Source organism: Vitis vinifera, chromosome 18 (genome assembly GCF_030704535.1).
Source record: "Vitis vinifera cultivar Pinot Noir 40024 chromosome 18, ASM3070453v1".
In the NCBI taxonomy this organism is placed as follows: Eukaryota; Viridiplantae; Streptophyta; class Magnoliopsida; order Vitales; family Vitaceae; genus Vitis; species Vitis vinifera.
The window spans coordinates 10175979-10192496 of NC_081822.1; the positions used below are offsets into that span (position 1 = coordinate 10175979).

The following is a 16518-nucleotide window of genomic DNA, read 5'->3' on the forward strand; positions in this document are numbered from 1 at the left end:
TTTCCCATTTTCTGTCACCACTCCTATCAAAACTCATGCCCTCAATGTTTATACTGGACAAAATTACAGGGCCCACATTTCCATGGGCCGTCCTGTTTAAATCCAAACTAACTAACACGGGGTAGTATATGTGGGTTAATGGGTTTAGATAAAGCTTGGACCTCATGACATGACTGGAATGGTGCCCAGCCCATGAAGGGAGATTCCTGATGAAACATCGAACGTACATTCCTTTAACCTCCCAGCTCTCACTTTGGCATATCGAAAGAACAATTCTCTGTTTCTACAATTTATCGAGGTCGAAAGCATTTGGCCTGGAATAACATCATTCATCATCCAAATAATCTAAGACACGATTCATTTGTCCATCTGCAAAGACTAAAAGCCTACACAACAAAGTCCAATTATCAATTTGCGTAACTGATGTTAATCCTCTTTTGGCCTACGCGCTTCCCTTAAAACTCCATTCATTTGAGCTCAATAACCTAAAGAGTTTCACACAAAATTAACAATATTCCACCATTAAAAAGATATACATCCCACTTAAGATGTGGTATATAGCATTAAAGTAAATTTTACAACAACCCAGTTACAAATAAGTCATTTGTGTACACTTCTGCTGGGTATGACTCAATTTCAATAACTAACCCTTATTTCCTTGGGTATCATCAGCCAACTAATCTACTTTTTTCTAGTCCTTGTAATAGGCTGAAAAGGAAAACGTTTTTTTTTTTTTTTTTACTTTCAGGAAAAAAAAAGGGTTTTCCTTTTCAGCTCTGAAAGAAAAAACAAACCCCTAGAAGAAACAACACCAACAACCTTAAAATGCCTTACAGTCACATTTGCTAGAACATTTAAATATACACTTATAATAAGCAAAGGCTGATCTAGAATGGCATGAAGCACAAATACTTCTTTAGCTTCTTCTTTCTGTCAGCAGCAGCTTTCCCTTTTTCATCTGAGGATGCTGCTTTGTTGCTGCCAGATGATGCCACCAAATTATGAGGATTTGATGATGGACCTTCCACCTTATTGTCTGCTTCCTGAGTTGCAATTGCACGCTTCAAGCCCTTCTTCTCAGACAGTTTTGTTGAACCAAGTAAAGAACTATCAGTTTTGGGGGGTCCTTCTGCCGGTAACTTCCTTCTGTCATCACAAGTAAGAGATCCTGCAGATAAAAGTTACAAGATAAGATGCTGCCTGTAAACAAGTATCATATGCAGTGATTGTAACTGCCTGTAAACAAGTATCATAATGCAGTGATTATTGATGCCTCTTCATATAAACACTCCACATAGTGAACCTTTTTTTTCCCACTGGAGGATTAAAGGTTTACTTAGTAAGATCACAATAATAAGGAATACTTGGTGCTGGTATAAACTCAATGTGCCATGTTTGATAATTAAACATGGAATACATTGCCCTTATGAAACATAATGCTTTTAAGAGTTTTGGAAACGATTTCTCCCATACTGTTGAAGAATGACTAAAATATTATAGAACAAAACCACTTGATCAATCAGCAAAAGCTCAAAATATTTTACACTTCATTGGTTGGATGAGCCAGTATTAATTTCAGGGGAAAGGATAAGAACTATAAGAAAACAATAGCTGATACTGGCAAGATGAACTTAAACAATAAGAAGTGTAGAGGAAAGGAAACCAAATATACCTGAACTGGCTGGCTGCAAAACAACCTTGTCTGGCATGACCAATGCAGCAACACTAAACTTGCAACCCACATCCTTGTCACATTCTAAATCTCGCAACAAGGCTAATGAATCAAAACATTCATCTGATGTCTGGCTTAGGCAACTAGAATTGTCTGAACTGGAAGAAGGTGATACTGGGTCAGCAAGATCCCCCAACTCCAAAAAGTCACCATCAGAAAAATAATCAATTTCAGGCAGGTTGTCTACAGGGTGATTCAGAGATCTTTCTGGCGCAGCCAATAGTCCAGTCTCACCATTGCCATGTTGCACCTGCAAGTCATAAAAGAAAGATACAGAAAGAGACCCAACAATAAGACTAACTAAAATAACCAACAAAAGATATGATCATGGACTGGTGTCGTGTAAAAGGAATCCATCATGCCATTATCGTCCAATACTTTCTAGACACAAAGTATCATACTAGTGATATCAAAATATTCTCTCTATCATGCAATAATTTGACAGTCCCATTAATCCATATGATACTCCCAACCACATAATTTTTCAGGTTTTACACGCAAAACGAAACATTTTGAACTCAAATACATATAATTTTTTTTCCCTACAGGAAACTATAAAAATATATTAACAGAAAAAAAATACATATAAAGCGTAACAGATAGCAGTTTCAAATATTCCAGCAAGAAAACTGATAGTTGAAGGTCAATATGGCCTCTTTAGCAGGAAAAATAGAGTTGCACGAGTCTTTCAAAATATAGTCCAGAATTAGGCCAAGCTGCCACAACATAAGCCAGTTTTTTTTTTTTTTTAAAAAAAATAATGTCAGGGACAGTAGGATGAAGCTGCAGCTTTCAAATTTTACATGAAACCACAGGAAAAAAAATGTAGTTTCTATTAGGACACAAATCCTGTCTCTTACAAACATGAAACCTCGTGATAAAGATGATTTTTCTTCATTAAAATACAAACTCTATGCTTTGCTAAAAGATGAAACCGCATGACAGACTCAGCTTCCCATTATGTTTTGCTGAGGCGAAGATGTGGCTTCCTTCTAGGATACAAACACTGCTTTTTGCAAAGAAGTTACAATTTCATCATGGGACTTAAAATTAATTAAAAAGGAAAACAAACCACTTAGGTGGCCCAAAATATGTCACTGTGGTTCTTACCTTCATCTAGTTGCTCCCGAACAAATAACATAAAAAAGAACTCCATACAAAAGCCAACGACAAAAAGCAGTTTTATTTAAGGGATCAATTAAAGCAACCTGCAGAATCAACTATAGTTTAACCAGTAGCAGAGAAATTAATTAATACTGTGAACATCAAAGGTTAATATGGACTCAAGAAGATGAAAATACTACCGAAGAAACCAAATATGAGGATGGCCTACCTGAGACTCGCTTTTGGAACCTTGCCCAGTGCTATTGTCAGTATTTGAAACCACAGAAGGCTTGGAACAAGTGTGGTTTTCATCAGCAACATTTGCAACCCCCAATTCCTTCTGCATTTCATGGCTTGAACTTTGTCCCCTGCTTTGGAAGACTCTACAGAGTGAACTGGAGGCCTGCATATCCAACCAAACCGACAGTTGACTGGCAGGTTGGGTGGAGAAAGATATCAGCAAAGAAAAAGATATAGCTATTGGGTTCATTAAATACCATTGGCTTGATGTTTTTGGACTGTCCCTTCTGAGTTATCTTGTACTGTTGCAACACCCAGTCGGTTTTAAGGACATGTGGGGTGGTACCTTCGTAGAATTCAAAAGTAGTTCTCCAACCAGTGATAGAAGAGTTCGAAAATATCTCATAGGGCTCACCCTTGGGCTTCCAGAATCCCTCTGCAAATTTGGTGTCCTCAGAGCTTGTTAAGTACCAAAATCTATCTGTACATCCAAAGTATCTCCATAAGCTTTCTTATTATAGAAGTGAACCTGGCATCTTATAGTTTGCTAGACAACAGACAGTCCATATAAAACATGACTATTGACAGTAACGCCATCAAAGAAATTCAACACACTCCTGTCACCTTTAAAATTTTGCTCTGCACAAGGAGTTCCATAGAAATTTAAACAAAAAGGGCCTTTGGCAAATGGCATAGACATTAAGAAGTAGGATCTCATAAAGCTGGGCAAACATACCAACAAGAGGCATGTAAAAAGGTAGCATTCACTGCTGCAAAGTGATGGAGTTGTGGATGTAGAAATGTTTAAGAGTATTTCTTAGGCAAACAACATACATCAAAGTGAGCCACAGGCTATGCTTAGCTGTGTGAAATTCGATCTGATTTGAAATTCCAATTCTGTGGAATCTGGAAGTAGAACTGTTTTTGTGAATTTAAGGTGTCTAGGATTTAAAATAAATTCTGAAAACATTGGTCTAATCAAATTTAGAATTGAAACCCCTTATTCAAATTCCGTACAACCAAACAGCCTCAACCTATTGATCACACGTATTCAGAACCTCATTCAATCAGGTCGACTGGAGTAGGAAATAGGGGATTGAGGGATTCAATCACAGATAAGACAATCTAGAAAGAGAAAATATAACGCTCAATAATTAAAGTTATCCAGATTCTATATTGAAAACTACGATCTCACCAGATAAACATGAGGGGTTATGCTGGTAAGGATTCACTTCTATCATAACGTTGTCGGGGAGAGGAGATCCATTTATCATTCCCTGCAAACACGTAAAGAGCTCCTCATCGCTCCAATATAAGCTAATTTCATTAGGCGGGGAGACGGATGGTGAAAGATACATGGTGACCCAAGATCTAAGAAAAATGAACAACAATCAAATGGATATAGTGAGTTCAAGGTCAAGAAATCCACACAAATTAATAATCAAGAACGACAGAATGAATAGAGACGGTTAAATATACAGAAGTCCACTCAACGAAAATTCAAGAACTGCGAAATAAATGAGGACATATTACTATCAAGAAACTCATTGGTTGCTGTTAATATTAAGAAATATCCACGAAATGAAAATTCAAGAACAAAAAATGAATAGAAGCGATTAGACATCAAGAAATTCAGAATGATTATGCGAATAAAATCTAACAACGCCGACGCAAAGATCTTTCAAAGCTCGATTTCCAATTCAAGAGAGGATTGTTCGAATTGTTTCAGAAATTACTAGAACAAAATTGATTTTGCGATTTAAAATCATCTAAGAAAGGTAAAATTCAAATCGAAACACAGATCGCAATGAACTCGAGAATACTGATTCACAATTTCAAACCTTTTACAACAGCAGCTTGCGAAAACCCCCTTCTCTCACTCTCCCCCAAACTTCGCCCACTTGACCACTGCATCAGTATTGGGATGGAGTGTGTGCCGCTCTATTTATAGGCGAGGTTGCGGTGGGATAACTTAACCGTGGTTAGAGTTTAATCCACGCGGTTTTTTGTTTTTATTTTTTTAAATTTAATTTTCAGAAAACGCAATTAACGGTTTCTCCTGTGCTTCAACTAAATCTGGAACGTCCACGTGTAGACCTGCCTGCCTATCTCATGGTTGAGTTTATTTTTCAACAATACGCGACATGGTATTTCGTCACTGGTTGAGCTCATGCAAGTGCCGTACTCCTGGTGGCACCCACTCGCTCCTCATCATTTTCGTGGCAGCTTCTCGGCCAACAGTCGGGCAAGAGGATTTTTTTCCCTCTCCTTTGATCGTCAACAGAAAAAGTAGCACTAAAACAATAAAATAAAATTTACAACATTCTAGAATATAATTTTTCTAATATTTTGGCTTCGGATCTTAGATTCGTGACTTGTGATAAGGCCGTTAATTATGTAATTGAAAAATGAGCAAAGGGCTTTAACATGATTAATAACTAGAGCCGTGGAAAAGTCCGAGTAGAAATGTCTTGGACCTTATCCGTGCGTTAGCTGTAGCTTGGACTTTTTTGTCAGTCACCGCCCTTTATGTCTTCGAGTGCCGATGCATTCTTTGCTTTCTTTGCTAAGTAATCTATGAAAATTGAGGTAACGGTTTATTTTGATTGGGCAATGACTTGCATTCTGTAGAAAGAAACATATTCTACCAACCCCATCATTGAAGCTCGATCAAGAAGGAAAATCATGAATTATTTCCGTACTTTTAATATTTATTTGGGACACAAACGGTAATTTGGAATTATAAATTTTTTTCTTGAAAAGCTCTTAATTTTTGGGAATGTTTGTTTATTTGTGGCCCTACTACATCAGATTTGGTACTGACCGTCAACATGTATGGTATAATAGTGTGATTGAATCCTTTGGTTCCTATAAAAATTTATTTTTGAACACAGTTGAATTAGTACATTTATGAATTTAATAAAAAGAAAATATTGGGATCATCCACGACCTGTTCCTTGGAAGGAAAAATGATTAAAGAAAAAAAAAACGTGTGACGTGCTCTTACTACCTGCTGTACTTTAGGAGGCGCATCCACTGAAATTTGTATTGACAATATTTAGGACGTACCAAATACCAAGGAGCGAAAATTAGATGAGCATTTTTGCGGCATGCTAGGAAAGAATCAACGACGATTCTGGGTTTGTTTCCGAATTCGGTCTTGACTATGTAACGTACCCAAATATGGACGTATCATGTAATTCTCACCCGTTTTGAGGAACAATGATTTTCCACCGGAAACTTCTGTTGGACCCCATCCTGAGGTTTACAGCATAAATAATTTTAATTTAATTGAAAATTTCAACCCAAGCCTTTCATATTTAACTGCTAAAATCGCAGCTTCTAGAATTATTAAATTGAGCTTTGGGTATCATTTTTTTATATGTATAAGAAACGGACCAAACATAATCAGCTTGCATCCACATTGGTGGGAAGCAGCATTCAATAAACCAAAAAGAGAGAAAAAGGGAGAGAGAGAGAGAGAGAGAGGAGGCTTGACGTGGATTCCATATAATTGCCCATCCATATTGAAGGTGTGGGCCGCTCACCATCGTCAAGGGCGAGGCACCGTTGTCTCCAAAGTATTGTTCTGGCGCAGGACATAATTTGCATCAGAGTCATATAGCCCTATCTGTATGGCTCCAGGGTATTAGATGAACACAAATTAATCGGATATTATATATTATTGGATGATAAACATTAATTATAACAGACATTAAATACATTGATTTATGCAATTATTATGAGACAAAACATCAATTTTTAAATTTTACCAAGAGATAATAGCCCTTATGAGTCACCAATTATTGATATTAAAGATGTTAATATATAATTAAATACACCATCAAGATGTCTGAGAAGACGTTACATCTTATTAAAGATAAATAGTCATTTTTTTAAAAACACTTATCTTGTTCAAGTCATTACTCTATCAATTGATAGTTTTGAAAGGGTGTACTCGAAAATCCCATTTGGACATTCTTTATACAGATTGAATCGCCGTGTACAGTTTCGGAGTACTCTACTTTCGTTGGTCGTGCACCAACAAAAGGGTCGCTGCCAAGGTGCACAATCAAGATCTTGGAAGGATTTATCTAACGTAGGTCCATCATTGATTAGCGTAGCGGGATTGCCGCAAATGGGTCACTTTTAAAAATAGTTCATGAATAAGCTAAAAGCACTAGTTGTTTAAGCCTCCTATACAAGATTTTATCACAGATGAATGGCAATGAATCAATGCACGTCTCATGTATCGAAATGGTGCACAAGTGAAAAGGAGGCGGCCAGCCTAGTGTCGACCAGTCAAATTGGTGTCAAAGCTCTTGATCCATAATGCAAAACCATCCAGAGAATCGTCCCCATAAAGCGATTCCTTGAATCTCAAGGAACGGCTAAAAGACAACAAGTGATGAATGGGAGGGCCCCGGGTTGACTTAAGCTTCATTTCTTTTTCTTTTTTTCTGTTTCTCACTTTCTCCTTTTCAAATTTTAAAATAAAATTAAAAAGTGCCGACTGTGGTGAGGATGATGAAATAACCCTGGTTTTAGCAGCACGAGTAATGTACCTGCACGAGCCAGCCGTCTAGATGATAACCCAGGATGGCCGTGTTAGGTTAAAACGGTCCATGCAAATCCAAAGGAATATTTTCTGTCATGAACAATTACCAACTAAGCCAACCAAAGGATGACACGTGGAGGCTCGATGGAGTGTATATGCACGCAAACATTCCAGAGGGAAGATTGATGAATCTGTGTGCTGACACCGACCTTTTCTTTTCTCCTCTTCAGCGCTCCACAGTCTCACCTCCTCATACTTCATGGCTCATCCTGGGCCTATCATGGCATACCTGGACTTCCTAATGCGGATATCCGGGCTCGGCCCGGAACAATTAATGGGCCTAGAAGAATGGGACCGGCCCAGCAGATCCTTGAAAACTTGTCGGCACAGAGGAAGAGACGCTGGGCTGTGAAAATGGCGGTCGCGGAAACCAGCGACCGCTTGTCTGCGTTCCTCAGCTCAGGCATATACCGACTGGAGAGCTGCAATGCCGTGTTCATAGATCCGGTTCGTGTCCTAAACCGTTCATATTCCCGATTTAGGGTGTCTCCATCTATGTATTATTCTCGTTTCTTCGATTCCAAACACGAGGATCAGGAATCTAGGTTTTCTTCGAACTCAAGAAAGCGGAAACGCAAGGAGAAACAACCTCACGCTCTTAACGAGAGAGAGCGATCAGCTGATGAACGACACCAGGTGAGTTTCGATTTATGGTTAGTTTTTTGTTTCCCTGAAAATGTAAGAAGGAAGATAAATAAATTTTAGGGCTTCTTCGACTATTGAGCATATCTCAGATGAGGTGATTGTTACTGTATTCCCTTGTAGGAAGCAAGGCCTTTGCTGTTGAAGGCACATGAATCTTTATTGGAAGCTACTGATCTTTTATCGGTTATCTGCAATTTAAGGAATGATGTATGTTCTTTAACAGAGAGCGAAGAATCATTGCCGATAGTTGAACAGTCTTTTGTGGAGCTTGGAAGGGTTTGGCAAGCCCCTTTGTATGAGATAATTCTTCACTTTCATCAACATTGCAACCCTTCCGGCGATGGAAGTTTGTAGCTCAAGTCCTATGTCCTTACTCTTTAATTCTATCACTGCCGTCATTTTCAATTATGTAATCTTTTGAAATTCAGCTTCCCATATCCCAATCTCTTTTAACCTTTTTTCAGGTTCCCCTCTCATACGGTATAAAGAAGAAAGGGTTATCCCAATATTTAACAACTTAGTTGTTAATGAGACAAGTGATAATGTTGAGGCTGAATTTCTGAACAGCAGATATGTAATTCCCAGAGAGAGCTGTTTCTACATGGTATGATTGATATTGAGTTTTTCACTAGTTATAGTCCCAAAGGGTCAAAAGACTTTTGCTAATTGATTCTCTTCCTAATTCTGATGTCTAGGATCTCATTTTATTTCCTTTTGTATGCTTAAGTATTTAGATTAATTGAGTCTCTTACAAGTTTTCTAATGTTTTTTTGTTGTAATATGGAAGTCGGATTTAAGGCAGATTCACAACCTGATTCCTGGTATGTATCTCATATTCAACTTGTATATATTTTGAGTCTGGTACTGAATTTGTAAGCTGTGTTTAGATCTCATGTTCTCCTTAAATATAATTATGAGCAGTCAAATGGAATAATTATTGATGAACATTTGTGCTTATTCAAGGGGACATAACACCGTGTAATACTGTTTCTAGACCTCTTAATGAACCCACAGGCGTGTCCGATGAAGCTTGGCTGCATCACCTCTTGATACTCTTGTTATTCAGTTAAATGATGTTATCACCTATGTTGTAGCTTATTGTAACTTTGCATGTACTAGTGGCTGCTTCACAAGATATATGATGCCAAATCCATTGGTCTGTTGTAAACATCCTCAATTTGTTAATCATGCGCTTCACCCATTGACACTCATATGTGTTTTACCCTAGTCCCACCATTGTCGTCCGATGTTGGTGGCTTTGGTGCAGTGGTCTCTTTTCATGAAAAATTTGCAGTTTCATAATATTCCATTAATTTCCAGATAAAGTATTAGTTAATGCAAGAAAGCTGAGTTCTACAAATGTTCATTAATTCTTTTGTGCAGCTGAATCTGATTGTGGCTTCAGTCTTATAGTGGTTGATCCACCTTGGGAAAACAAAAGTGCCAGTCAGAAATTGGTGTACGTATTCATATTCTTCAGCTATTCAGATGTTTTTTCTAGCTTCACAAATACACTTTGATTGAATAACCATTCTTTGAGTTTTTTGTAAACACAGTTTCTAGAGGTCAATAAGTTCCTTAAAAAAGGGTAGAAACCACTTTAAAGGGTACTTCATATGAACCACCATGGATCCCCATTTTTAGAGTTCATATTGAAAACATGATATACGTCTGCTACACTGCCTTGAAGGAACACTAATTGAATGAGGGTTTTGTAGAGGTTCCCTAAAATTGTTGGATCACCCATTCAGGAAAAGATCTCCTATTTTAGTTTAAAACTTGGAGAGTACACTCTGTCTAATCTAATGGAATGGTCAGCAGTCCCCATACCCGACAACTTCAGGAAAAATTATGGAACTCTGTAATTTGTATTTCATCTTGAATAAACTGAATAGAAGCTTAGACACATTACAGTTCTGTCTGCCATAAAATTGCACCAAGTTATATTACAAATTGTAATTTTTGTCATCCACAACTGGTCTTTTTATAGTGTGCTTTGAAAGCATATCCTTTTACAAGTTTCATGTTTAGTAATTGTAAATTTGTATTCTACTATTTATGTTGGAATATCGGTTCCTCATCACTGTAGGTACTCAACTTTGCCGAACCGTTACTTCTTATCCCTTCCCATTAAGAAACTTACTCACACTGAAGGCGCACTTATAGCGCTATGGGTGACCAACAGGGAGAAATTGAGAGGTTTTGTTGAGAAAGAACTTTTCCCTGCATGGGGAGTCAGTTATGCAGCTACCTTTTACTGGTTGAAGGTGCTTTTCTTCCTTCTTATTTGCTGTGACAGTGCAAAACTGTAAGTTATCATACACAGAGTTCTGATTGTACACAAGTCTTGCAGGTGAAATCAGATGGCTCTTTGATCAGTGACTTAGATCTCTTTCATCATAGGCCATATGAATGCCTTCTCCTTGGCTACTGTCATGGGGAGGTAAGTCTATGCAGTGGCAGTACCTAGCTTTGATTGTTGAAGGAGCTTTCATTTGGAATGATTAAAGATGCTTGTTTTTGGTTAATGCTGTTGGGATTTTTTTTGCAGGGGATGGATTCAGAATACCAATCAAGATTGAAACCTCTACAAGATAATCAAGTCATTATTAGCATCCCAGGGGATTATTCGAGGAAGCCCCCAATAGGAGGTATTCGATTTTTACGATTTAAATATGTGTCATTGTCTTCATCTCTTTGAATTGCGTGATTACATCACTCTTGTGGTTGGTTAGCTCCCTTAGAGGAATAAGGACTTATTCTTAATAAATAGAGAACAAATTTTAATCTTGAAGTGAACTTTTTATATTTCATTATTTTGTTGCTTCCTTTGAGAAATAAGGACTTCTTATTCTTCTTTCCTTGAAATTTTTAGAGTTGCTTATGGAATATGTACCAGAGCTCAAGCCTGCTCGATGTATTGAACTATTTGCTAGAGAAATGCAGGCTGGATGGATTTCTTGGGGCAATGAACCCCTCCACTTTCAGGAGTTGAGATATTTTAGAGGCACTAGGGAAAAGGGATAATGCATCCGGACAAAGGCCTCATTTTTGGGAACCATATGAGACCCAAAACCATGGCATCCATCTGAAGTGCCTGCTTCAACTAAGTTATGAGTCCTGGCACTGCTGAAATCCCATCCCATGGATCAGTAAGATCAGTAAGGTGCCATACGCAGCTTCATCTTTGAGCATGGGATGCTAGGATGGCTTGGACCAGTCCAACTGGTGCTAACTGCAAACTTCAAGGATGTTCCATCAGAATACCATGATGAAGTGGAAGCAACTCAGGGTTAATGAAAGTGTTCTCTTGATGCCAAGTACTGGAGGAGTGTAGTGATACAGCAACTCTGCTTGACAGGAACTTGAACCATAAAGGTATTTCAAATGCCGATTCCTTCCATTTCATCGTTTTGAAAATTTTTTCCCTTTTTTGGATGTGGGTTGGGGGAATCTGTAGGTATGAGCTAAGCTTCCATTAGGTTTGATTCTTGGAAAATATATGCATGAACTGGATTTCTTGGTATCCCATATTGGAATAGGCATGGCAAATCCATGAGGAAATGCATAAGATGCCTTTGAAGAAAAATGCAAGATGTTAACCAAATGAATTTAATGTGCTGTTAATGTGGTTCGTGAATTTAGGAGCATTTAATTCATCACAATAATGATCTATTAACAACTTGGATAAAGTCATAGTAATACTACTAGGTTAGGGATCAATGAAGGGAAAAGTAAATCTTTCATCAAAATAGAAGGAAAATATTATGAAAAAAATAATCAAACTGTATCATAAGTGTCAAATCCAAATTTAAAAAAAATATATATATCAAGACTTCAAAGTCACAAAAAATAAAATAATATCACTTTGGGAAATATGGTAGAAGTAATTAATCAAATTTACCATGCTACAGAAATCATAATGACCAAACTTACAAAATTCATTAGAGAAAAAATAAATAAATAAAAAACATAAAAAATATAAGAAAACAAATAGAAAAAATAATCAGAAATTAAAATTCATGAAAAAGAAAAAAAAAAAAAAAAGGGGGGACATTGTAGTGAGTCTAGTGACATGGGAAGCGGATGGGAAACAATTTTCAAAATAAGGTGAAATTCCATGGAATATGAAAATAAGGACATAGTCAATGACATAGAATGTCAATCACTTTATTTTATAATGTAAAGATCAATCATTTGTCCTCCGCATTTTATTTTATTTGTCTCACACAATACAAATAAATTAATGAAATATTTATATATTCCTTTCTCCGAGGATTAAGGGTGGGTGTTGGGGCTTTTCTTTTTCTTTTTCAGTGCGTTAAGGTGCTTTTTGTATACGTCTTCTTCTACTTAGGAGTGTTCCTACGACGTTTTTAATTTTTAATGTACTTATTTTTATTTATAAAAAAAATTATTCTTTTCTCCGACACAATAAAAATAAATTAGGGGAAATTCTATATGTTCAACGGATTCAAATGATAGTAAACTCTTGAGAACAATCCAACACTTTCAAATGAAGCACTTGAGGTATAGTTGTAGAAAAATTACATATGAGAGTCAATTTAGAATATATTTAACAGTGATTTTAGGAAATGTTTATAACATTTTTAATACTTGAAAGATTAAAATTTTCAATGTTAAAAATATTAAAAATATTTCTTAAAATCGTTGTCAAACACCCGATAATCTACATTGTAGATGAATTAATGATATCATGTTATATGTACATGAAATAATAACATAGGTCATGCGTATATTCACGTGATTCCTTATTGAAACATGTAGTAATAAGTACACGTGTTGTGCTAAGTGGTTCATCGTCCTTTCAATCCGATTGAAATGAGCTTAGCCGCATTTGAGCCAATCTTATCAGGCCTTCAATTCTTGCTATCAAATCAAGGTCTACCGTTAAAATAAAATGAATTGTGAATAAAAACCAACATTCTACATAAATAAAAAATAAAATAAAATTTTAAAAATAAATAAATATACATTTGTTTTTCAAATTCATCAAATAAACCAAAAATCAAAAAGTGTGATACAAATTAGACTAGATTTAATTAACAAGATAATATAGGATGAGATATGAATATATTAGAATATCATATTCAATTGACATGATATCTTAAAATAGTTTATGTAATGACATATGTTCTGTTATGTTTATATTTTGTTTGTGAAATATCAGAGCTTATAAAGTTTTAGCATTTATTTATATCCATATTCACTTTGCCTCTACCTTTGAAAAAGGCAAACCGAAGAATTAGATATAGAAAAATATATATAAAATAAAATAAATAAACAAATATAGATTTTTTTTAACAGGAGTCAATATTTTATTTTAAAATTTTTAGTTTTTTAGTTTTAATTGTATTTTCATCCTTTTTTATATATATTATTTTATTGTTAAGGGCAAATAAGAGAGTTTTTATTCCAGTTTTAATGAAAATCGATAAGAAGATGAAGATGTTTGAATAAAAGCGTTAGATTAGTGTAAAATTATCATGTGAGATCAATAAAATTGCAAGGCATAGCATAACGGAGGCTCTAAGTGATCGAGTTTAAGCAATACTGTAACTGTTTGTTGATAGAATTGAACTCAACAAAATCACAAAATCACAGGACATGCTATTATTTTGTGAACTTGTCATCTTTCTATGAAGCAATTGGTACACCCAGTTCCTATGCCAATGAAAGATTACATATTATTATTATTATTATTATCTATATAATGCAAAGGGAAAGAGAAGAGGCCCACCTGCTATTCTCCTGGCACAGAGTGAGAAACGTATTGACTGCCCTGTGTCTCAGGCTTCAATGGGTTTGGTGCCCAGCACCCACTATTGCTACGCCATATAAATATTCAACTGTAAGGGTCTTGTAAACAAATGACTGCCCGTTAATTTTGCCGGTAAGCGATATAATCAGCAAGCGCAATCAAAGGCGCTGCCTTCTCCAAATCAAACCCAGAAAGCTGTTCCTTTGCTTCCTTGTTGAGATTCTCTGCAAATTCTCTTGATTTCTCCAGCCCCATTAGTTTGGGGTAGGTTGCCTTATCGGTTACCAAATCCTTGCCTGCCGTCTTCCCCAGTTCCTGAGATGATTTGGTGACATCAAGAATGTCATCCACCACTTGAAACAGTAGCCCAACCTGCCTCGCATACTTTCTCAATTTCTCCACCTCCTCATCGCTCCCACCTCCCAGTAAGGCCCCAAGAACCACCGCTGCCTCCAGCAATGCCGCGGTCTTGTGTATGTGTATGAACTCCAGTTGGTCTAGCCCCACATCGGACTGTCCTGTACTGCTTATATCCACCACCTGCCCTGCAACTAGCCCCTCTGCTCCAATGGATTTCGCCAATTCACCCACGGCTGCCACAATTCTGGATGACGAAACCCCGCTTGTGGCAGTCGCAAGGTGCTCGAATGCGAATGCCAGAAGAGAATCACCGGCCAGAACGGCGACGTCTTCCCCGAAGACTTTGTGGTTGGTGGGCTTTCCTCGCCGGAGGTCGTCGTTGTCCATACAGGGGAGGTCGTCGTGAATCAGAGACATAGTGTGAATCATTTCGACCGCACAAGCCGCCGGCATGGCGTTGGACTCATCTCCGCCCACGAGCTCGCAAGCGGCTAAACAGAGAGCCGGTCGGACACGCTTGCCGCCGGCGAGGAGAGAGTAGCGCATTGCTTCATGGATTTTGATAGGGCTTTTCACGTAAACAGCCTCGTCCAAGGCTTTATGCACCGAACTGGCCTTCTGAATCATGTAATCCTTGAAACTGAAGGGCGTTTCCTTCTGGGTGGGGCCCTTCCCCTCCTTCACAGAGTCCTCCTTTGTGATAATCGCAAAAACCGCACCACGCAAATGTGGCGTCTTTGTTCCCACTCTCACAGATGATGTGCAACCAGGTCCGGCCCCAATGGGGCCATAGCTCATTCCCAGCGCACACCCAAATAAGCTTGATTGATTGAAATCACGAACCCATGGTCGATCCACCAAATTCATCGACCTCATCTTATCGTCTTTTATCAGAGGACAAAACCGACAACACCCACCACTTACACGAGATGATCACACACAGACCCTCTCTAATGGTGGAATCGCCCCTAAAACTTCCTCTTCACTTGAGGGGGCAGAGAGTAAAGGAGCGGGTGGAAGTGAGCAATTGGATTGACAGGCACCTGCCAAAACACGAAGACCCCCGTCCTAAGGATAGGATTTTGGATTAGAAAGCCAAGCCCACCATTACTATAATCCCACCAACCATTTAAAGGCAAGTGTACTCAGTGCTTGGCCGAACAATCCTCCCACGCGCTTCATGTGGCCGTGGTAGGCACAGCCTCAGCAGCACTTCGATGCATTGACCTCGTTAAGCGTCTCCGTCTCCATTTGATTCAGACATGATGACATCGAAGTTATTGGGAAGACCAATAGTGGGCCATCCACCCACATGGCCACTAATTCTCCTGATGGGCCGGTGCGTTTCTAGGCTTGTGTTCCGTACGGGCGTAACGCCGCTCTTAAATTTTCTTTATTAATCTCAAATAAAAACCTCTTTTTCAAATTGAATCACAATTTAATTAAAGTACTTTTCATCGAAGCCTTTCCTTTTCACACTCAATAAAATTATTCCATCTATTCTTTTGAAATCATAATTTTATCAAAGGAGGAGGCGTAAGTCATTTGTCTCTTCCCAAAAAATCATTGATAAATTGCCTGCAACGTGTAGCACAAGCTTTTTTATTAACGCCAAAGATTGATTCACTACAAGAAAAGGAAAATTTTAATAAATGAGTGACCCCATATGACAGCTACGTAAGCATCAAAATTGGATAGTTAGTCTAATGGAATTGTCATGGATTACCTAATACGTAAATTATTTCTATCATTGAAAGAAAATTTCCTAAAATTTAAAGATCCCGAGGAGGTTGGCCTTGCCAAGCTGGTTTTTATTAAGGTTGAGCATATGTCATATTTGGCATGTTGAATGTTGGATGAATAATATATATTTTGTTATTAATTGGTTCCTTGAATATGGGATGACACAAAATAAAATATTCATAAATTATTATATTCTATATTTAAATAAATGTAAGATAGGAATATAGGATATGCAATGTAATATATTATCTATTTTTCTTTTTATGAAAAGTATTAATGGTGTTCAGTATTCAA

At 37.5% G+C, this 16518-nt stretch overlaps 3 protein-coding genes across 4 annotated transcripts; 1 reads left to right on the top strand and 2 right to left on the bottom strand.

Annotated features, from left to right (window-relative positions):
• Positions 1-493: 493 nt before the first annotated feature.
• LOC100252228 (NAC domain-containing protein 2) lies at positions 494-5035 on the bottom strand. 2 transcript variants are annotated; one of them, XM_002283359.4, is made up of 6 exons: positions 4918-5035; positions 4272-4447; positions 3334-3557; positions 3066-3239; positions 1673-1982; positions 494-1168 (listed from the first exon to the last, which is right to left on the bottom strand). In XM_002283359.4, the coding sequence occupies exons 2-6, from the start codon at positions 4432-4434 to the stop codon at positions 888-890; spliced, it is 1152 nt and encodes a 383-aa protein (XP_002283395.1). In that variant the 5' UTR covers positions 4435-4447; positions 4918-5035; the 3' UTR covers positions 494-887. The 2 variants fall into 2 exon arrangements, with proteins under 2 accessions (XP_002283395.1, XP_010664657.1); XM_010666355.3 differs by having other exon boundaries at positions 4272-4353; positions 4918-5025.
• Positions 5036-7827: 2792 nt separating this feature from the next.
• Positions 7828-11979, top strand: LOC100267641 (methyltransferase-like protein 2). Its single transcript, XM_002281758.5, has 9 exons — positions 7828-8330; positions 8460-8685; positions 8804-8943; positions 9127-9160; positions 9723-9798; positions 10429-10606; positions 10693-10782; positions 10891-10990; positions 11215-11979. Exons 1-9 carry the CDS (start codon positions 7983-7985, stop codon positions 11364-11366), a joined length of 1344 nt encoding a protein of 447 aa, XP_002281794.2. The 5' UTR covers positions 7828-7982; the 3' UTR covers positions 11367-11979.
• Positions 11980-13950: 1971 nt separating this feature from the next.
• Positions 13951-15726, bottom strand: LOC100257359 (geranylgeranyl pyrophosphate synthase, chloroplastic). The gene has a single exon (XM_002283328.4). It carries the CDS (start codon positions 15355-15357, stop codon positions 14242-14244), a length of 1116 nt encoding a protein of 371 aa, XP_002283364.1. The 5' UTR covers positions 15358-15726; the 3' UTR covers positions 13951-14241.
• Positions 15727-16518: the final 792 nt, after the last annotated feature.